At 48.7% G+C, this 22,015-nt stretch overlaps 1 protein-coding gene across 6 annotated transcripts in view; it reads left to right on the top strand.

Annotated features, from left to right (window-relative positions):
- The window catches only part of ANKFY1 (ankyrin repeat and FYVE domain containing 1), an 80,548-nt gene that overhangs the window by 35,394 nt on the left and 23,139 nt on the right, over window positions 1-22,015 (top strand). For 5 of the 6 annotated variants that reach the window (XR_006210934.1, XM_042965375.1, XM_042965379.1 and 2 more), the window contains exons 4-10: window positions 5,637-5,772; window positions 10,758-10,881; window positions 10,999-11,148; window positions 12,332-12,497; window positions 18,150-18,354; window positions 19,401-19,469; window positions 19,686-19,885. Coding sequence is in view for 5 of the 6 variants with exons in the window: in XM_042965375.1 (XP_042821309.1) it covers window positions 5,637-5,772; window positions 10,758-10,881; window positions 10,999-11,148; window positions 12,332-12,497; window positions 18,150-18,354; window positions 19,401-19,469; window positions 19,686-19,885 (1,050 nt within the window). In the remaining variant the exon portion in view is untranslated. Of the gene's footprint in view, window positions 1-2,009; window positions 2,699-5,636; window positions 5,773-10,757; window positions 10,882-10,998; window positions 11,149-12,331; window positions 12,498-18,149; window positions 18,355-19,400; window positions 19,470-19,685; window positions 19,886-22,015 lie in introns of those variants that run through there. The other variant, XM_042965378.1, reaches the window with a different exon arrangement.

The following is a 22,015-nucleotide window of genomic DNA, read 5'->3' as shown; positions in this document are numbered from 1 at the left end:
CCCACAAACCTTGAGATCATGACCGGAGCCGAAGTCGGACGCCCAACCGACTGAGCCAAACAGGTGCCCCTAGAGTTTCTTGATTTTAAATGTAAAACCTCATGTCTGTCACTGAATTTGGAATAGTCTTTTTTTTTTTTTTTTTTGGAATATTCTTGACCATCATCTATTCAAACATTTTTCTTCCTTCATCTCTTCATTCTCTCCTCTGAGGCTCCAGTGACACACACACGAGACCAGGTCTCCTCGATGCTCTTTTTTTCCCTCCCAATTTTATTTTTCTCTGTTCTTCAGACAGGATAATTTCTGTTGGTCTGTGTTCAAGTTTGCTGACTTTTCTGTTGCCATTTTCATTCTGCTGTTAAGGACATTGAGTTTTCAATTAAATATGTGTGTTTTTCATCCTATAATTTCCGTTTGTTCTTTTTATAGTTTATATGCTGAAAATTTCTAAGATTTTTAAGTGTGTTTTCCTTTACCTTCTGGAGCATAGTTATCCCAGATATTTTCATGTCTTTGGTAAATTCAATATCTGGGTCATCTTGGGGTTAGAATATGTTGTCTCTTCCCTTGAGAAATGGTCATATTTTCTTGATTTTTTTTTTTTTCCTATATCAAATGATTTGGATTGTATCCCAGACATTGTGGTTATATTTCGTAGGCTCTGGGTCCTGTATCGTCCTCTGGAAAATACTGGCTCTCCTTAGCTGCAGACTGAAAGTCGCCCCGCCCCACCTTTTGTGGGCAGTGGCTCAAATCTCACTTCAGTTCTTGAAGCTGGGCTGGGCCATCCGTGCTCCCAGGGGAGCCCAAGGCCGTGTGCATTCATATGCAGAACTGGATCCCCCTTACTCCTCTGCTCCCCTGGGCCCCTTTTCCGACTGCATCTGGCCAGAAAGAGGGTGTTTGTGATAGAGGGTCAGGGGTCCACATGCTTACCGCACCAGTGTTGATCTCTGACTGGGGTCTGTCCTCAAGGCAAAACCATAGGGAAAACATGGCGACACTCATCCAGGGCTGTTGCCTCTTCACGTTTGGCCTCTCTCTGCAGTTGTACAATTTTGTGTGCTTTTCCGAACCCTCAGGTGACCGTTTTCTGGTGCTCTGTCTAGAGTTTTTAGCTATAATCAGTTAAAATAGGACAGGTTGTTACCCTGCCATGACAGAACTAGGACGTGTAAACTTTTATTACTTTTGACACAGGGATTATTTACAAGTATGGTTTGGAGTTTATTTCCAAGAAATTATAGTTAAGCGTATATGGTTAAAGTGACTAAAGAGGATGCTTTTACTGGGGCACCTTGGTGGCTCAATCGGTTAAGCTTCTGACATTGGCCCAGGTCATGATCTCACAGTTCGTGAGTTCGAGCCCCGTGTCAGGCTCTGTGCTGACAGCTCAGAGCCTGGAGCCTGCTTCGGATTCTGTGTCTCTGTCTCTCTTTCTGCACCTCCCCAGCTCGTGCTTATACTCTGTCTCTGTCAAAAATAAATAAACTTAAAAAATTTTTTTAAAGAGGATGCTTTTACTGATGAAAGATGCAGTCTATCACAATTTTGTAATTTTATGAATCAAAAACTTGGGTAAAGTAAATGAAGTAAAAATAGTTGTCAAGTTGAAGACAGTTCAGTTGGAGTCATAGGAGGAGGATATTCAAAACACTTGGCCGTTTTTTTTAAAGTTTATTTTGAGAGATGGAGAGAGCTTGGGGGAGGGAGAGAGAGAATCCCAAGGAGGCTCCACACTGTCCGCACAATCGGCCGCGGGGCTCAAACTCACTGAATGATCTGTGAGATCGTGACCTGAGCCGAAATTGAGAGTCTGCCTCGTAATGGACTGAGCCGCCCGGGAGCCCCAGTTTTTTACAGATTAAATACCGGATTTAAGTAACGAAATTAATTCCCTCAATGTGCTTCATTTAATGGCTAATTGCCTACTGACAAGTTTATTCCCATTCTTTCCAAATGTCTTCTAAAACATTTATTTAAAATCAAATCAAAACAAAAAAACGGGGCCACATAGAAAATCTCCAGTTCTCTACAAAGTGTGGCTCTGCGCCTGGACTGCCGTGAGGTCAGAAGTTTCGCGCGTGCGGTCACCGTTTCAGCAGCCTGTGTGCTGGGCCTGCCCAGGGGTGAGTGGCTCTAGGGGCAGGTTTGCCGTGCGGGTCGCAGGGCCCACCCCGCACCACCGCTGCTCTGTCCCAGCCTCAGCGTGGATCTGTTTCCAGTGTAGTTTGCAGACTGAGCAAAGAGTCAGGGCCAGACTGGGAACACTCGGAGATCACTTGAACTTTACTTCGTGTGAAATTTTGAGGGCACCCAGGAAATGCCTGCTGATTGTGGGTTTTAAGAAAATTGTTTGGGTTTTGGTTCATCAGCTGTCGGGTTTAGTGGTTCGGACGATTGAGGGAGGGTTATTAAAGGAGACCAGCCAAACTTCAAAGCAGAATCGAATTACCACAGGGAGGTTCGAGGCCGTGTTTGGGCTCTGGTCGGGAGGCTGAGCTGTCGTGTGCAGCGAGGCTGTGTGAAGGCAGTGGGGATGCGGATCCAGCACGCCGGCGACTCTCGACAGATCGCATGGCCCACACGTCTTTCCTTGAAGAGCCCGCCGGCCTGTTAAGCCCAGTTTACGAAGCCAGCCTAGAAGCTGATGCTGCTTCGGAATACTTCAGACATAGTTGAAGGACTTCTTCAGGTAGATTAAGTAAATCTAATTAGATTTTCATGTGATTTAAAAATGTTTTTTCTCCCAAAACATCTTAAAAGTGCTATCATTCCTTTACCAGGTAAGAGAGAAAGGAAAAAATAAACTGTAACGTAATCATGGTTAGAATTTTGGCATGTTTTTTTCTTTCTTTTTTTTTTTTTAAACATTTCTTTTTGAGAGAGAGAGAGACAGAACGCACATGTGAGTTGGGGAGGGACAGAGAGAGGAGACAGAATCTGAAGCAGGCTCCAGCTCAGAGCCCAACACGGGACTCAGACCCACGAACCGTGAGATCATGACCTGAGCCGACGTCGGACGCTTAACCGACTGAGCCACCCAGGCGCCCCTCTTCTTTTTTTTTAAGATTTTATTTTTTTAAGTAATCTTTACACCCAGCATAGGGCTTGAACCTATGACCCTGTGATCATGAGTCACACACCCCACAAGCTGAGCCAGCCAGGTGCCCCGGGGTGTATTTTCTTTCAGATTTTTTTTTTCTTTTTCAATTCTTTTTTTTTTTTAATTTTTTAATGTTTATTTATTTTGGGAGAGGAAGAGAGAGCACGAGAGCATGTATGAGAAGGGGAGGAAGAGAGAGACGGGGAGAGAATCCCAAGCAGGCTCCGTGCTGTCAGTGCAGAGCCCGTTGTGGGGCTCGATCCCACGAACTGCGAGCTCATGACATGAGCTGAAATCAAGAGTTGGGACGCTTAACCATCTGAGCCACGCAGGTACCCCACAATTTTTTTTCATTATGCCTTTTTTTTTTTCCTTTCCATATCAGGCTGTTTTAGGGAATGATGGGTAAATCAGTGTGGAGCAAAGAAGTCAGGAGCCTCTGGTTCCATGCGGCATTGCCCCCTTCAGCCCTCTCCTCCTGTATTTGGAAGAGAAGGGGTTAATAAGCGCTAATCATTTGTTGCCTAATTACCAAGTTAATAAGAGGTTCCTGGCTTTTGCTGCACCTTTCCTAGACAGTCAAGAACAGAGCTCTGATTCCTTAACCTTTAGCCAGCCAGAATCACACGGAGGACTTGTTAAATAAAAGCCAGATGCTGGCCCCTCCCCAGACTTTCCGGCTCAGCAGGTCTGGGCAGGGCCCAGGAGCTTCCGGCAAGTTCACGGGTAGTGCTGGTTCTGCTAGCTGAGGACCACCATGATTTTAATGACCTCTCATCTCCACTGCCCTTACTCTAATCAAGGCTTGCCTCTAGTGGAAATCATAGTTTTAGATATTTTATACTACAGTTTTCATCCCAAGAGTTTCCCCAAGTTTCTGTAGAGTCTTTTATTTTAAAAAATTATACAAGTAATGCATGTTCATTAAAAATCAGGAAAATGAAAAATAATCTCAAAGAAAAGTTAGTCATAGGTTCTACCAGGGTTATCTTAGTCTGTCGTTCTATTGTCTCAGTAGATAGACACCTGTCCAGCTCAGTCGGTGGAGCGTGTGATTCTTGACCTTGGAGTTGTGAGTTCAAGCCCCACACTGGGGGGTAGAGATTACTTTAAGAAAATAGGTTGATAGTCTGTTTGTGGCCATACCTCCCTGGATGTCCTCAGTCTTGTCTGACCTTAGAGGGTGAGTGGGCTTGGACCTGGTTAGCATGAGTGGGCGAGCCCCAAAGCCGTATGTGTATGTGTATGTGTATATGCATATTCAAACAAATATACACACACATATATTGCAAAAAAAATGAGATTTACTACATGTATTTTTAGCTTTCTTTTTTATTTTTATTTTTTTTTTTACATTTATTTATTATTTATTAGAGACAGAGTGAGACAGAGCACAAGCAGGGCAGGGGCAGAGAGAGAAGGAGACACAGAATCTGAAGCAGGCTCCAGGCCTCGAGCAAGTGTGCAGCACAGAGCCTGACACGGGGCTCGAACCCACAAAACGTGTGGTCATGACCTGAGTCAAAGCCAGTCACTTAACCGACTGAGCCACCCAGGCGCCCCTTTAGCTTTCTTTTTTAAACCAATATAGTGAGTATTTTTTTTAGGTTGAATACAGATCTAAGTAATTTTAATTGATGCAAAATTTTCCGTTTTGAGTATTAATACCATAATGATTAGCTTTCCAGTGTTGGACTCTTCAGATTCTTGTTCCAGTTTTTTGCTATTAAAAATAATACTGTGTTGACTGTCTTATTGCATATATTTCTCTGTATTTGCTCAGTTATTAGGATTATCCTAACCTGTGTGTATAATTCCTGTGTAACAGTTTACACATTTTTAAGAATCTTTGCTTGCTGAGAGATGGAAAAAATGTATTGTAGTTTAAATTTGTGTTTGTAGTTACTGGTAAGGTTTACTGAGCATGTTTACTTATCTTTGTGAATTACCACTTCTGTCCATTGCCCATTTTCCTGTTGGTTGTCCATCCTTTTATGTTTTGTTAAAAATTACTTATTTATTTTGAGGGGTGGGGGTGACAGAGAGGGAGAGGGATCACCCCAAGCAGGCTCCGCACTGTCAGCGCGGAGCCTGACGCGGGGTTTGATCCCACAAAACATGAGATCATGAGATCGTGACCTGCAGCGAAATCAGGAGTCGGACACTCAACTGACTGAGCCACCCAGGCACCCCCATCTTTTCGTGTTTATTTGTAAGATCTTTCTTGGAATGTAAGCTCTTTGTGATATGTTTAAAATATGTCCCCCAACTTATTTGACTTACATCTTTAGTAGTTCACGTCTCCTACTTCCTTCCCTTCGCAAAACAACATTTTTCTGGAGTCAGATGCTGCCCAGAATGCTTAATTGCCATTTTTGATGGCGGCATGATATTTATGTGAGCGGAGGGTACCAGCATTTGCTTTATTTGCTTTATTAGCCTCAGGGTTTAGGGACCCTCCAGTAGGCTCAAGGCTTCAGTGCGCCATCGGTGTGTTGTATTTCAGCCTCTCTCTTTCCCTCCCCAGATGCTAACCCTGAGGTGACCAGGACGATGCTCCGCTGGGTCTACACGGACGAGCTGGAGTTCGGAGACGACGACGTGTTCCTCACTGAGCTAATGAAACTGGCTAATCGCTTTCAGCTGCAGCTCCTCAGGGAGAGGCAAGTCCCGGCTGAGCTGGTCACGCGCCCCCGGTGGTGGTGGTTGAGCTTGAATTATGCCAAGCTCTGCTAATGTAAATAACTTTTGCAAGGTGTTCCTCTGAAAGCAGTAGTGGGGAGAGGACTTCACCTCCCTTGCTTTGTGTTCTTGTAAGCTAAATTCTGCCAAAGCTTTAGGTATTCTCTTTCCTTTCACTGATTTTTTTTTTTTAACCTGAGATTACATAATTGTGTGTATATTACGTAAAGAATATAAGAGAGATTACGGTGTCCAAATGCTCAGCTTTCCCTCCCGTATCACTTCCTGTGACATTTATTCTACTTTGTAATAATATAGGGCCTTGGGTGAAGTTCTTGGTCATGTTCCTTGTGTTAGAAACACATTAGCGCCTAAGTCGGGGTGCCCGGGTGGCTGGCTCAGTCTGTTGAGCGTCCAACTTCGGCTCAGGTCACGATCTCGCAGTTTGTGAGTCCGAGCCCCACGTCAGGCTCTGTGCTGCCAGCGCAGAGCCGGCTTCAGATCTCTGTCCCCCCCTTTTTGCCCCTCCCCTGCTCACGTGTGTGTGTGTGTGTGTGTGTGTGTGTGTGTGTGTGTGTGCGCGCGCGTGCGCGTGAGCTCTCACTTTCTCTCTCAAAAACAAATAAAAACATTAAAAAGAAAAAAAAGAAACACATTAATGCCTAAGTTAATACACAAGTATACCGTTCAGGCGGTTTCGTAGCCAGTGTTTTGGGGCTCTTCATTTATTCCTGCTTTTTAGGTTCCCAAGGAGGTAGTCTGTGTTTTTTATATTGCATTTTCTCTGCTGCTCTCCCAAGTTGGCCTTCTCGAGCAACGGGTAACAAACGTCACCCCAAGTGATGTCAGGCAAAATGCCCTTTAGTTTTAGTTTCTGTTGGGGATGTGCCCCTTGGTGGTCAGTTTGGCTGGTGGAGTGTCTTTTATACCGTTTAGTGAGCTTGTGTATTCTCTTGGGGGTTGCAGGAATGGCTTTTCTCCCGGGTGAGCGAGGCCGTGGTTTTAGCTGACAGCCTGCTATTTGCCCTGCGGGGCTGGTGCTCCGGGCCCACCTGCCCATGCGAGTTGGTGCACAGGTTCCTCCTAACCCTGGGTGCCTGAGGTCAGCTTATGAGCATTCTACTGTCTAAGTCCAGTTACTAGAAACCCCAAACAGGTCTAGGCTTTGTAGGCACGTGCGGTGTTAGGTCAGCGAAGCCAGCCTGACCGTGGGGGCCTCGCGAAGAGCTGTTCCGTTTGTCGGCATGTTGCAGCGTCTCAGGGGGACCTGGGAATGGTTTTAACTAGACCAAATGTGATTCGTATCCTTTTTTTTGTTTTCTAGATCTCGTGAGCTTTTTTCCATTGATCTTGTCAAACTTGCTTGTAAATTAAATTGCTTTGATAAAAATGTCCTGGGGTTGGAGTAGTGTAGACACCTGTAATCAGTGTGACGGATTCTTCAATTAAAATATTTGTTGCTAATTGACTGGCTTAGGCTTCTTTACCATCAGTATTACCAGATGCTCAATTTTGTATTGTTGGACGTGGGCATTGAGTTTTATCTGTCGTGGCTTTGTGGAGGGCTGGGCTGCCAGACTCGGAAGCGTGGGGTCCAGCATGGGCTCTTAAAAGGTCGCAGAGCGCCCACTGCTGTGCGCAGGGGAAATCACACGTCCCAGGTAGTGCAGGGATTGGGGATGTCGCAAGTGTGTGCAGTTCTGTGTGGGGCAGCGGTTGCTTGGTTTTGTAACGTAGGGATCTTGGAGGGTTGGGAATGCTGTCATGCATTTGATGAAAAGGAAGTTTTGGGGGGAAGTGTTATCAGAAAGATACTTTTTTTAAGGAAGAATTCATAGTATATGCCAGAAATTGACAGTTAATATAATCATTGTTTTCCTGACTGAAATACAAGCTCAGTGTGTGTCGTTTGGGAAATACAGAAGTCACCTGTAATTCCACCAGGCAGTGCTTTGTTGTTTCTCCTGTCAGTACGTTTTCCACATCTCCTATTCGTGCATGTGGGAGTGGTGCTGAAAGTAGACAGGAGTTTGTGAGATGCTGAAATATATGCTTGATTTTGTACTTTAAAAATAGTCTGCTTTTCTGCATCTGTATCCTTTTCTGTGCTGTAAAATGAAAAACACGTATTAACAACCACAAAATTCCTCCGGAGGAAAGTTTGTCTCCGTACTTTTGCAAGAGAAGACATGCATTGAGGATCTGAATTTTTAAATAAGATAACATGGTCTTTAGCTGTGTAAATCGTGTCAGTTACTAGTTCTAGGCCATCCAAATAGTGGCTGGCTTTCTGGAGATCCCAGAGTTAGGCGGAAATGAAGCGTCTGCCAGTTGTAAGGAAACGTCAGTGTCCACGAGACGCATTTGAGTCTCCTGATACAAATGTCGTTTGGCAATAGAGAGCAGGAGAGTGGGATTTTCAGACTCAGCATTTGTCTGCGAAAGTGCTTTGCAAAGGGCTCTGCAAACGTGCGTGCTCCCTGAGGCTGAGCGTTAGAGCGGCCGTCCGGGGTGCTTGCCGCCGTAAAATCGAGAGGTTCCATACGTGTGCCACAGAGGACTTTGCCCCTGGGGCACTCTGATTTCACAGCCAGATCAGACCTTGCTGAGGTGCGACGGGCACGGGCAGACACAGCACAGACGGTGGCTAGCGGCTCCCAAAGAAGCGTGGTTGCTCATCGCGGTAACTTGTTTCGGTGCCGTGACAGTTGGGCTTACAAAGTGCCCGGGTGCCTGGAGGGGAGATGCTTCTTTACACGAGGTCATCATGTCTCTTGGAAACAAAGGACTCAAGCGCTGGTCTTGGAATGAAACAGGCGCCTGCGTCGACTACTGGATGGAGAAGGACTGTGAGATCGTTCCTCATTCCTTCCTCCTTCCTTCAGTACACAGTGTGTACTGTGTGTGTGCCGCGTGTGTACCGTGTGTGTACGGCGTGTATACTGCGTGTGTACTCTGTGTACCGCGTGTGTATTGGGTGTACTGTATACTGTGTGTACTGTGTGTGGGCTGCGTGTGTACAGCGTGTATACTGCGTGTGTATTGGGTGTACTGTATACTGTGTGTACTGTGTGTGGGCTGTGTGTGTACGGCATGTATACTGCGTGTGTACTGTGTGTGTACTGCGTGTGTACGGCGTGTATACTGCGTGTGTACTCTGTGTGTACTGCATGTGTATTGGGTGTACTGTATACTGTGTGTACTGTGTGTGGGCTTGCGTGTGTACCGCGTGTGTACTGCGTGTGTACGGCATGTATACTGCGTGTGTACTGTGTGTGCTGCATGTGTATTGGGTGTACTGTATACTGTGTGTACTGTGTGTGTGCTGCGTGGGCTGCGTGTGCTGTGTGTGTACTGTGTACTGTTTGTACTACGGGTGTAATGTGTGTGTACTGTGTGTATTCTTTGTGTACTGTGTGTGTACTGGGTGTACCTTGTGTGTGCTACATGTGTATTGGATGTACTCTGGATGTACTGTGTGTACTGCATGTGTACCATGTATGTACTCTGTGTGTACTGCGTATGTACTGTGTACTGCATATGTACTGTGTGTACTGGGTGTGTACTGTGTGTACTATGGGTGTAGCATGTGTGTACTCTGGGTGTGCTGTGTGTACCGCGTGTGTACCGTGTGTGTACTGTATACTGTGTGCACTAGGTGTGTACTGCATGTATACTGCGTGTGTACTCTGTGTGTACTGCGTATGTACTGTGTGTACTGGGGTGTACTGGGTATACTCTGGGTGTGCTGTGTGTACTGCATGTGTACTGTGTGTGTATTCTGTGTACTACATATATACTGTGTGTACCACATGTGTACTGCGTGTGTACTGTGAGTATACTGTGTGTGAACCGCGTGTGTACTGTGTGTATAGTACGGGTGTATTGTGTGTATACTGCAGTGTTCTGTGGGTGGACTAGGTTGTACTTGATGAAACTCAGTTGTCTACGTACATGATCCATTTGTGTGTGTGTGTGTGTGTGTGTCTGTGTGTGTTTATTTTTGGGAGAGAGAGAGTGCGTGTGCGTGGGGGCGGGAAGGGTAAAGAAAGAGAATCCCAAGCAGGGTCCGCACCCGCAGTGTGGAACCTGACCTGGGGCTCAAACTCAAAAACCGTGAGATCGTGACCTGAGCTGCAATCAAGAGCTGGATGCCTAACCAACTGAGCCTCCCAGGTGCCCCTGCGGGATCTGTTTGGTAAGTGGGGTTGTAAAAAGCAGCTTTATCGAGGGGTGCCTGGGTGGCTCAGTCGGTTGAGCTTCCGGCTTCGGCTCAGGTCACGATCTCACGGTCCCTGAGTTGGAGCCCCGCGTCGGGCTCTGGGCTGACCGCTCGGAGCCCGGGGCCCGCTTCGGATTCTGTGTCTCCCTCTCTCTCTGCCCCTCCCCCACTCACACTGTCTCTGCCTCTCAAAAATCAATAAATGTTAAAAAAAACTTTTTTAAAAGCAGCTTTACCGAGTGATACTTCACATACCACATGGTTCACCTCCGGGAGGGGGGACTTCCCGGGGATCCTTATCGAGGCCTAGAGCTCATGTCTGCAGCTAATCCTAAGCCTTGCTGGTCGTGTAACGGAGATGTGCTGGTGGGAACTGCGCGCGGGTCCACACGATACGGTTACATATCAAAGGAGCGAATGTGACCCATCGAGTGTGTGATGTTGCAGGTGCCTGTGTATGATCAGTGAGTTCCATGGCATTACTTTCGAGGCAGCTGGGGGGCTGGGGTTGACTATTCAGAGGTTATTTTGATTCTGACCAGAACGGTCAATGTGATACAATGAGAGGCTGGTACTTCTAACACACGGTACCTCTGCTGGAACCGATCCATCACTCCTCTGCTTCTCCCTGTACTTCAGGGTTATTGGACACGGCTGGCCGGGACTCAGATTGCAGCTTTGGTTTACTAACTTGTGACTCTCTTTGTCCCAATGACACTGTTCATCACTAACATTCTCTCGTAGATGTGAGAAGGGTGTCATGTCTCTGGTGAACGTCAGGAACTGTATTCGCTTCTATCAGACCGCGGAGGAACTGAGTGCCGGCACGCTGATGAACTACTGTGCGGAAATTATCGCCAGCCACTGGGTGGGTGAGAGATGGAGGGCTGTGAGCAAAGCAGCCTCGCGGGAAGTCAGAACGTCCGTTGTTGTTGCTGTTGGTCTGTTGGGTCTGTTCTGCTTTTCACTGGCCTTCTGTCCTCAGGACGACCTACGGAAGGAGGACTTCAGCAGCATGAGTGCCCAGTTGTTGTACAAAATGATCAAATCCAAGACTGAGTACCCGTTGCATAAGGCTATCAAAGTAGAGAGAGAGGATGTGGTCTTCCTGTATCTAATTGAAATGGACTCACAGGTACCGTAGCCGCTTTTTCCGTTTTTCCTACCTTTTCTGAAAACCATACGTCGCTTGTTTTTCTCTGAACGTCCCCCACTCCCTCCGAGCCCTCAGCGGCGCACTCTCTGATGTGCACGTGTCTCCCAGGAGTCCCTTCAGCACAGTCTGCGCTTTTTCTGCTACGCTCCTCAGAAATCTTCCAGCCTCTGCCCATGCCCGCTTGCAGAGCCACGTCCACATGTTGAGGTAGTGGCTGCAGCGGTACCTGACTTCCTTCCGGGCACCCACATCCACCTTTGTTTTCTTTTGCTGCTCTAGGGAATTGCCACAAGCTAGTGGTTAACAGTACAGATGCGTTACCCTACAGGCGTTGCAGGTTGGAAGCCCGGTCCAGGCATCGCCTGTCTCAAACCCGGCTGTCGGCAGGAGGCTCTAGGGGAGGGTCCCATTTCCTGATTGTTTGGGGGTGTTGACAGAATTCACTTCCTTGTGGTTGTAGGACCAGCTGGCTTAACCTGGGGCTCTCTTGACTTCTGGAGGCCACCACATCCCTCCCGTCTCAGAGCCAGGGGCAGCACAGCCAGTCCTCCTGTCACCTCTGTCTCGTCTGCCCTTCCGCTCCCCTCTTTCACTTTTAAGGACACGTGGGATCTGACAGGTAGTCGAGGATGTGGTCCCCACTCCAGGGTCCTCAATCTTAGTGACACGTGCAAAGTCACTTCTGTTGCGGACGGTGATGCAGGTTCCAGGGGCTGTGACTGTGCGGACTGCACTGCCCAATGAAGAAGTGAAGGTGGCAGTGAGGGGCGCTGGCCTGTGGGTGTCCCGTATCTGCGAGGGGAGTTCCATACGGAGCCGTAGTCTTTGCGAGCACGTTAGCTGTTCCCATCCTCTCTGCCCTCTGCCCTGGCCTTTGTGCTGCTCCCGCACCGTCCTCCTTTCCCTCTTGGCCCTGCGTTGTCTTCCATGGTGTTGTGTCCGCTCTGTGACCCCCACTAATCCTGTGCTCCCTGAACGGCGTGTGCCCTTCGGAGGCCTGGCAGAAGGCGGTCAGTTCAGTGGAATTTGTCGAGCAAACAGTTAATGGCATTAGAATTTGGCATTTATGTGAAAGAAGGTGTGTAAGGGTCCGGTGGGCAGACGTTAAAATCGCTTGTATGGTCTGCCAGCCGGGTGCTGATTTACAAACCTACCTGTGCAGCTCCCTGGGAAGCTGAACGAAGCGGATCATAACGGACACCTCCCCTTGGACCTGGCCCTGTCACGGCGACTGGAGAGCATCGCCGCCACGCTGGTTAGTCACGGAGCCGATGTGGACATGGTGGACAGGAATGGCTGGAGCCTGTTACACAAAGGAATCCAAAGAGGTAGGAAGAAGCATGTCCCCCCGCGAGCGAGCTTACTTTAATCCAAGTAACTCTTGAAGCCTCTGCCCCTGTTGCACACATTCCGAAACGCTGCTTCAGCCCGCTCGTGCCGTCGAGTCTGTGGTCGGTGGGCAGGAGAAGCTGCGCTGCGCCTTGTCTCTTGGGCTCTCCTGGCGTCGGCCCTGCCGCAGAGGACCCTTCCTTGTAGGCACGTGACGTGTTCGCATCTCCGGTGCATCGTTTCTCCAGGATGGCGTTAGTGGCGCTTGTGTTTGTGGCTGGAAGAGAGGGAAAGCATCAGAACCACACGTGTTGAAACATGGTCTTGGACTCGGAGTTTTCACTTGTCCAGCTTAGACTTCTTTCATGGCAAAGGGATAAAGTTTCGTTCCGTCATAGGAAGGTTAGTTGAAATCGTAGCTATGTTTTGAGCCTGTTGTTGTTAATAGTGGGAAGAATATGGAAGCGACAGAATGAAGGTCAAAACACTTTACTCTTAATTAAATTACAAGAGAAAAAGAATATTAGTCTTTTTTGTTTTATTTTTCCCGTGGTGTCCTCAGTCGTTAAGTCCCAAGTGGATCCTGCTTGACTCTCCTTTGCGGTAATCGTCTTTGGCAGAATGAGAAGCTGTCTAGGGGCAGAGTTCCTGCCCCTGGAATGAGAGCTTCCAAAAATGCCAAGTCTTAATTTTGTACAGGGATAGATGACTTGGCTGGAGTACTTGGCCATGGCCGTTTTTGTGTTTACATGCAGACGTCAAAGGCAGGATGTACCAGGGGCACCTGGGGGGTTCAGTCGGTTAAGTGTCCGACTTCAGCTCAGGTCATGATCTCGTGGTTCATGAGTTGTAGCCCCGTGCCTGGCTGACAGGCCAGGAGCCTGCTTTGGGTTCTGTATCTCCTCTCTCTGCCCCTCTCCCACTCACACTCTGTCTCTCTCTATCCCTCAAAGTAAATAAACATTAAAAAAAAAAAAAGACAACGTACCGATTTCCCCACATCTTAATCCCGTGTATTCACCCTTCCCACTCTACAGCCATTTTTATCATTATGCCTTGTTGCTATACTGTTATCGTGCTGGTGCACTGTCACTCCTGTATTTACTCTCACTGTTACACTGTCGCCATATATAGGCACTCACTCATTCACAGGTTGCTCCTGGTTGGTGGAACGTAGTTTCTTCAAATACAGTCCTGTAGGCGGCTGTGGCTTTGCTCTTTTTGGGCAAAGGTTTTACCATAAATCTCCCCCAAAGCCCTGCGTTAGGGCGTCAAGCTTGCTGGCTGATGGAGAGGAAAATGTTGCTCGTGGTCGGGAAGGAACTCTTGGGATTATGTCCGCGTCCAGGGCAGATGCATTTCCCAGGCGCCACCCTGTGCTGTGCAGAGCCGTTAGCACACGGGGTGTGTGTACAGTGGGAAGAGTTCCCACCGCGTGGGGAGTTAGCTTTTCCTGGCGTCTAGTGTCTGAGATGTTTATTTTGGAAACAAATCTACTTATTACTTAAAAAAAAAAAGTCTCAAGAATTATGTTTCTTAAGGAGTTAAATTCTTACGTGCGACGAGAAAACATCTTTGACGAGGTGTTAAATACTTTGGTGATTGCTTAGTTGTGAGAGTTCCCACGAATTGGCAGCGCATTTTCGATGCTTGTTTTCAGGCGACGAACCTTCCACTCTGAGTCGGTCGGTTGCCTGCGAGTCTGTGCAGTGGGGGTGTGAGGGTCTACACTGCTGCCGGCCCTGGGCGGCGGGACGGCGTGGTAGGCGGAGCGCTGACGTCGGGGCTGGGGTGGGCCAGGGTTTCAGTCCTGGCTCGTGCGCTCATTCAGTGCCTTGGACGGGCCACTTGGTCCCCTCTGGGTGTCCTTTCCCTCACGTGCAGGGTGGGAGTCCTTCTGCTTTCCAGTGTTCCCAGCACGCGCGGCGCCGTCCTGCCAGGGTGCGCACTGGCGCACCGGGACCAGCTCCAGTTCCCGAGGGACGGCTGTCCCTGTCCCTTCTTCGGCTCCAGCTGTCGTCCGTGGACCTTCCCAAGTGGTTGAACTGAGTAGCGTAGTTAAATTTAACTGTCAACCTTACTCTAAGTTCACTGTCATCTGCCTGAAGAGCTTTGCTGTGTGAGATGGGGGTCTGGTTCCGGACACCCGCGGGAATGTGTGCGGTCAGTTCTGTGAAGAATGAAACGGGCAGCCAGTGTCTGTGGACGAGGCCACAGGAGGCACACGTGTGGCCGGAGGGCGGCCGCCGCCTCCGACGAGCCGGGCCCGGGCCCGGGCCCGAAGGTGAATCCTTGCTGTTGAACATCAGCATCGACCTTCGGAGAATCAGTGCCGGTCAGCGGGCTTCTGAGTGGGCCCTCCTGTCTCCCTGCCTGTAGTCCGTGCACCGTGGGGCCTCTCCCGGGAGCAGTGTGAGGCCGTCCGTGGGAACGCTGCGAGCTTCTGGGACCTCCTCCCTGCACGTGGCTCCGTGTGAGTACCCCGAGGGCCTGGGGCCCCTCCCCGCGCACACGGCTCCAGCCGGGAAGCTGCGCCGAAGGGGACGTTGATGTGGATTTTAGTTTGGTGTTGGTGTTGTTGGGAGGACGCTCGTGTGGACGTCAGCGCAGTGACTCCTCGTGCGCCGGGCGGTGCAGCCGAGCCAGGTTGTGGGAACGACTAGCTCGTAAGCACCAAAGGGTTTTTACTTGAAATGTTTGTGATGGAAATCTTTCTAAAATGTTTTAGATGTTTTCTTACTGACAGAAACTGTAAATGGTGCTGTTGGTGTTTCCTACCCCCTCCTTTGTTCTGCTCCTTCGTTGTCCTTTTCCCTCTAGGCTGTGTGCCCAGGGGCTGACTTTCTTTTCATGTAAAACATCACCGATTTTCAATTTCCAATAATTCTTAAATAACTTTGGGAGGGAGGAGGGGTGCATGTATTTATGTGCATATATTTGTCTAAGTAAAAAAAAAAAATCTCTGGCTCTTATTAATAAATTAATTTAAAAGCCGTAATTCTTTTAAGAGGGCTTAACGATATAAAGTTTTGGTGTCTTTTTCATCCATCCCTGTCCAGCTGTTGATCGGCAGTCCTGGACCCTTGTTTCAGGGGGCATGCTTGCCCGGTTTGTATTCCACCGTGTATTGTTTTTTATCAGCCTGTGGGGTCTTAGCTTTACTGTGCTTCTCTCTTCGTTTGGAATCTGCTGAGCTCAAAGGTGTGAAAACGCCACACTTCTCCCCCAGCATCGTGTACATTGGTCTTTTCATTTCAGGTCTCTCTGTCCCAACAGTCCCGAATTTTCTTTCCACTTCCAGAATATAGGTGGCTTTCTCTAGGATATTGTATTCTGTTGTTAATATTTGTATACATTCTGTCTTAGACTGAATCCCTGTGGGGGCTGCTCCCCCTGTCAGAGCCTACCGGAAGCCCACTGTGTATATGTATCTATAAACAGCAAAGCCCGACCCAGTCTCCCCCCTGATATGCAAATTAGTTGCTTTCACACCTCTACCAGTATCCTGTTGTGAAGAAATCTGATCTGTGGTCCTTTTTGTGTGTGACTTTGGTAAAGATTGCACTTTCCTCTAGATGCCAGGAAAAAAACCAGAAGGGGCTGGTTAGAGAAATCTTAAGTTACCTGAAGTCATAATTGATGGGAATCAGAGCCAGTCGATTGGTTTTCTTCCCAAACATTTCCCTGGTGCCTGTTTTGTAGAAGACAGTGGCAATTGCAAGGATAAATCAGACATGGACCAGTGAGCATCTCAGGGGCCTGTGGGGGCCTGACCACCTCCACACCAGCACTCACATTCTTCAGCACATTGGGCCCTTTGCTGAGAGGTGCTGAAAACGAGCTGATTTTGAAATTCCGTGTCCGCTGAAGACCAGAGGAAACCCCTACCTGCAGATGAAAATGAGCTTAGGAACACAGATAACAGACATGAGAGCTTTGCCACTCCAGAAATGCCAACCCCCATGCTAGATGTTGAGACGCAGAAGTACAGTTGAAGCCGATGGATGATGTTGCCGGATATCAAAGAAAACTTCTCGTGAGTGACTTTGTAAGAGAAAATCGTCTCGTAGAAGTTGTGATTCAAAGGAGCCCCCATCTGCAGCACTAACAGATTCAGGGACAGGTGCACGTGTCTGGCTGCAAAGACAAAAACAGATCAGCTGTGGAAAGAGCACCATCGCCAATGATGTGTATAGTGAGGAAGTTCCATAACGCCTTCCACAGCCTGGTGTCCAACCCAAGACTGCCAGCAGACTCCAGTACTGCAGGCCGTCACGGCACCTGATGAACCTGGGGGGTTGTTGTGCGTTTTGGGGATCTTCCAGCTGAAGAAGGGTGTGATTTGTACGAAATTCATCCTGTAGACCTTGAGTGGAGACAGAATCTACAGAAAGTACCTCTGAATCCTTGGCATGACTTAGCTAAGTGCTGCGGCACACCCGGAAGTTAGGTCTGGCCTGTCCCGGGAGGGGTTGGCTCATGGGGGCACTGCCTGCAGACCCCAGAAGAAACCCCCGCCTCCCACTGCAGCTAGACAGAAGCCTCAGTGCGAGCACAGTGCATTCGTAACTGGGTGATTGCTCTGTTCACAGTTCATTACCTTAGGATGCATTGCTATTCGTGCCTTATTTTCTTAAGGAATGTTAATTTTATGTATCGGGACTGTTTTTGCATGTTTTAACATGTCAGTGGAACTAAATCCAAGGTAAATTGAACTTTAAGTAACCTTCTATGACAAATTTAATTAATCCCTATCACCTTCCAAGTTAGACAAGTCTGCTTTAACTGGTTTTCCACAAGTATTTTTAACATTAAATTGCCACTTGTCAGATTGCTTGGTTCTGAAGATCCCCATGTATTTTCAGAATTGTATACCTTTAATATCTTTACGTAAACTTAACTCCTGGCCTTTTGTCAGGATGTCAAAGTAGTTTCTGTTTTTCCTCCCACGAGCGCTGCATAGTCAGAGACAGTAAGCAGTTAGAGCTGTTGAACTTGCTGGATTCTGCAGAAGTTATTCAGACTTCATTTGGGATTTGTACATTGCTCTAGGCAGACTTCTCTGCCTATAGATTCTCCAAGAATTAAGGTGATGGAGGGGACTTAGGAAGAAGTTTTGTTTTTACAACCGTTTACCAAGTGACGTTCTTATAAATAGCAATGTGTGCAGATTATGTGTCCAGATATTTAGTTGAAAACTTCTTGTTGAGACTGTTATGTGTGTATGTCACAAGTTGAGAAGATTTTAAAAATGTGTGTGGTAGCAGTCAGCAAGGTGTGGTCATACTCTGGACAGGAACCTGTGCGCGAGTACAGCACGCTGGCGGTAAGACTGTGCTCAGGAGATAAGGGAGCGACACGGATCGTGTTGAGGCATCTAGAAACCCTGTCCGAGAGGTGGTGATCAGGAGTGGCCTCTGTGCCTGGAAGCCCGGAGTACTGGGGTGGTGGTGTGAGGTAGGGGGCTGCAGATGACAGCGGGTCCTCAGGAATTCAAGCAGGTGACTTTGTGATCTTGAAGGTTCTGCGTAGACATGCCCGGTTGTCCCTCTTCTCTGTCTGCGGTTCCTGACTTTCCGAGGAGTGTCGGCCAGCGTAGCTCGCCCTGGCGTTGTCGTGTGTAACCATTTTTTCTGTTGTTTCTTTTCAAGGAGATCTCTTTGCTGCCACCTTCCTCATTAAGAACGGGGCCCTGGTCAATGCCGCCACGTTGGGTGCCCAGGAGACACCGTTGCACCTCGTGGCGTTGTACAGTTCAAAGAAACACTCCGCGGACGTGATGTCGGAGATGGCCCAGATCGCAGAGGCCCTTCTGCAGGCCGGTGCCAACCCCAACATGCAAGACAGCAAGGGCAGGTTAGTGGGGTCACCAGGCTGCTCTTAGCGCTGTTTCCAGAACAGTGTCTTATGGCGGCACGTGACGAGCAGACGGGCTCGCTATTTAATCTGGTGTTCGTGGAAGTCCCAGACGTTGGTGTATTAGGCAGATGGGAGGCTTGACAAAGCCCAGAGGTGTCTGGGGACATTGTTTCCGTGCTGGGAACCAAGGTCCGTGGATTTGCAGGGCTCACCGGTCCAGCTCCTCCGTGGGCACCCTTTGCTGGCACCTGGGTCAGAACTGGCGGGGGCGCTCGGAGGGGGACGCGCCCCGTCTCACAGCCGTCCCCAGTGTTTCCGGGAGGTCACATTGTGGGGTTTTCCCCTCTGGTGCGTGTACCTGCCTCATGCAGCGCGGCACACAGCAGAACAGGAAAACGCGTGTGACGGATCTCACACTCAAGTAACGTGGGTCTCGTGAACTCTCAGCATCGTTTGATTACTACTCTGTTTCCCCAGATGACTGCATCCTTTTTTTCTTGTGTTGATTCTTTACGTTGACTTTCCCCAGCCGCGGTGAGTCTGGTGGCCGGGCCTCTGGGACAGGTGCCAGCAGCGGGTCCGCTTCAGGGCACTCGAAGGCTAAAAAGAAGCCGCTTTAATCCGTCCTGGCCCGGGATTCCGGCCTGTTGCTGCTCTGACTGTGCTTGTGTAGAACAGAGTTACAGGAAGAAAGGCATTTCTTTTCAGAATCGCGGAGGGTAGGTGGGGAAAACACGCGTACGCGTGCTGGAAGCTGCTGGTGCGAGAACACGGGTAGTGAGTGAGCGTCAGCGTTTAACGGGACAGTGTTTTCTGTCTCTTCCTTCTGTCGAGTCTTGTCCTTCGGCTGCTGACTGAACGGTGACAAAGAAACAAAACCATTTTCATCCTTTGACACTTAGTCGTGATTTTGGAAGGCCGTTTGCCGAGGCGCAAAGGCACGCTGTTGGAGGAGTGTGGGGTTCCTGCTGGTGGTGGTCCGGCCTGGGGTTCTCCTGCACGGAGCCCGTTTCTGCGTTGACCCCTCTCCTTTCCCCCCGTAGGACTCCCTTACACCTGTGCATCATGGCGAGGAACGAACTCGTATTCAGTCAGTTGCTGCAGTGCAAACGGTACGCACCAACGGCATCGAGAAGACGGTGGGGGGGGGGTCGTGAGTGGAAGGAATTCCCTTCAAGCGTCTTCGCCGTCTAGCGTTGTGCGTTTCAATAAGTAAAAGCAGAGTAAAAAATTGTCATTCGAGATGTGCGTGAGGAGAGAACGAGCCCGTTGGCAGCGCGGTGTCGGGCGGAGGCGACGTTTGCCGTCACGTCGCTCCCCTCTTCCAGGCTGGACCTGGAGCTGAAGGACCACGAGGGCAGCACCGCCCTGTGGCTCGCGGTGCAGTACGTCACGGTGTCTCCCGACCACTCGGTGAACCCCTTCGAGGACCTCCCGGTGCTGAATGGGACGTCGTTTGACGAAAACAGCTTTGCGGCGAGACTCATCCAGCGCGGCAGCAACACCAACGCGCCCGACGCCGCGACAGGTAGAGCGTGGGCCCCAGGGCTGGGCTCGGGGCTGGAGGGGCCACGAGGCGTCACGCCAGCCCTTCCGCCAGAAACTGAGCAGCCGAATGGCGTGCTGGTGCGAGTGAGGCTGTGCTTGCAACCCCAGCAAAGGCCCAGGTTGTTTTCGTGTCATCTTATGCTTTAAGAAGATTAGCCAGGGGGCGCCTGGGTGGCTCAGTCGGTTAAGCGGCCGACTCTGGCTCAGGCCATGGTCTCACGGTTTCATGAGTTCAAGCCCCGCGTCGGGCTCTGTGCTGACAGCTCAGAGCCTGGAGCCTGTTTCAGATTCTGTGTCTCCCTCTCTCTGACCCTCCCCCGTTCATGCTTTGTCTCTCTCTGTCTCAAAAATAAATAAACGTTAAAAAAAAAATTAAAAAAAATAAAAGTTTAGCCAGGGGGCGCCTTCGGCTCAGGTCATGATCTCAGGGTTCGTGGGTTCGAGCCCCGCATCAATCCCTGTGCTGACAGCTCGGAGCCTGGAGCCTGCTTCGGATTCTGCGTCTCCCTCTCTCTCTCTCTCTTCCCCTCCTCTGCTTACGCTCTGTCTCTCCCTCTCTCTCTCTCTCTCGCTCTCTGTAAATAAATAAATAAACATTAAAAAATAAAATAAAATAAAAGAAGTTTAGCCAGACTGCAGGTCGGTTCAGCAGAAACACTTCCATTTGTTTGGTCCGGTGAGTCTCAGAACTCCTTTTACACTCTTAGAAATTAGAGCCCAAAGAGCTTTGGTTTCAGTGCGTTGTAGCTTTGATATTTAACATGCTAGAATTAAAACTGAGAAATTTTTAAAAGGTGTATTAAGTTAGAAAATAATAAACTATTGTATGTTTAGCATGTAGCATTTTTTATGAAGAATAATGTTCAAAAGAAAACAGTGACTGGCTTCTTATATCTGCATCGTTTCAGCCTTTTGACGTGTGTTGTTTTGGTTAAAGTATGTGAAGAAAACATACCCTCCCACAGTTAATGTAGGCGGAGAAGGGTGGCGTATTTTGGAGCCTTCTCAGATCATTGTGGACGGATTTCTTTACTTCTACAGCGAGCAGAGATCCCCAGGGAGTGTGAGTTAACTGCAGTGTAGAATCTGAAACCAGATCAATGAACTTTTCTGACTCTTCAGTTAAAATCCATGGTTCACTTGTGCTTTGGATGGACCTTTTCTCCATATGTGATTTTATAAACGTCGTGATTGAATTATTTGAAAAATTCTGGTTTGCTGACTTGAGCAGATCTTCCAAATCTTTATTTTAGAATCACGTTTACTAATATCACTATCGATCTCATGATCTCATCAGGAAGGTATTCCAGTGTTGAGAAGCTGTCCAAGTAGCAGTTTTGGATAAAAGGTTTCCAAAATTCTAATATTCACTTGCAAGGTCAACTTTTATCATTTGGTACAAATACTGCCGATTGTTTCCTTAAAGAGAAAAGCACACTTCGTTCATTTTCAGCAAAACGTCCGATACTCCTGTTTGGGTAAGCATGGTTTGCTAATCAGTCATTCTTTCACAAAGCTGGTGTAGCCTGAGGAAAACTTCAGTGTTGCAGCCCAGGCAGTGGTTCTGGGCTTTTCCTCGAGGCTCCTGTACTTCATCACACGGGGCCGGATGCAACTCCCTGCACCCTCGTGATTTTGTCACAGGGATTGTGAACAGGCACTCGTGGTTGAAATTGAAGAACTTTAGCAATTTTTACTGCTTTGTCAAGGGCCACCCTGAGTGAAGGTGCTCTCGTTTTGATGGGGTCTGTGGTAGTCACCCAGGGACCGCTGCTACATTTGGGGCCCCTCCTCTATTTGTGTTCGGGTCCAGTTTGACCATCAGCAGTACAGACGTCAGTGCAGGGGGACAAGCAAATGTCAGGGGTGGTGGTTACAGAAATAGTTTTGACCTCACGGACCCCCCGGAAGACGCGCAGGAACCCCTAGGAACCCTGAGATCACACTTTGAGAACCACTGTTTTAATGTCAATACTTCCTTGATTTGACTAAATAAATTACGGGGATTTTTAAGGAGAAGGATCCCACTGTAATCAACATTGCAATGTGCCACTGATGAGGGAAACTGGCCAAGAAAAGATGGATATTAAACAGCCCTTTCCCTGAAAGA

Source organism: Panthera tigris, chromosome E1 (assembly GCF_018350195.1).
Source record: "Panthera tigris isolate Pti1 chromosome E1, P.tigris_Pti1_mat1.1, whole genome shotgun sequence".
Lineage (NCBI taxonomy): Eukaryota > Metazoa > Chordata > Mammalia > Carnivora > Felidae > Panthera > Panthera tigris.
The sequence above is the reverse complement of the archived record's forward strand: the minus strand, read 5'-3'. Positions and strand labels throughout refer to the sequence as shown.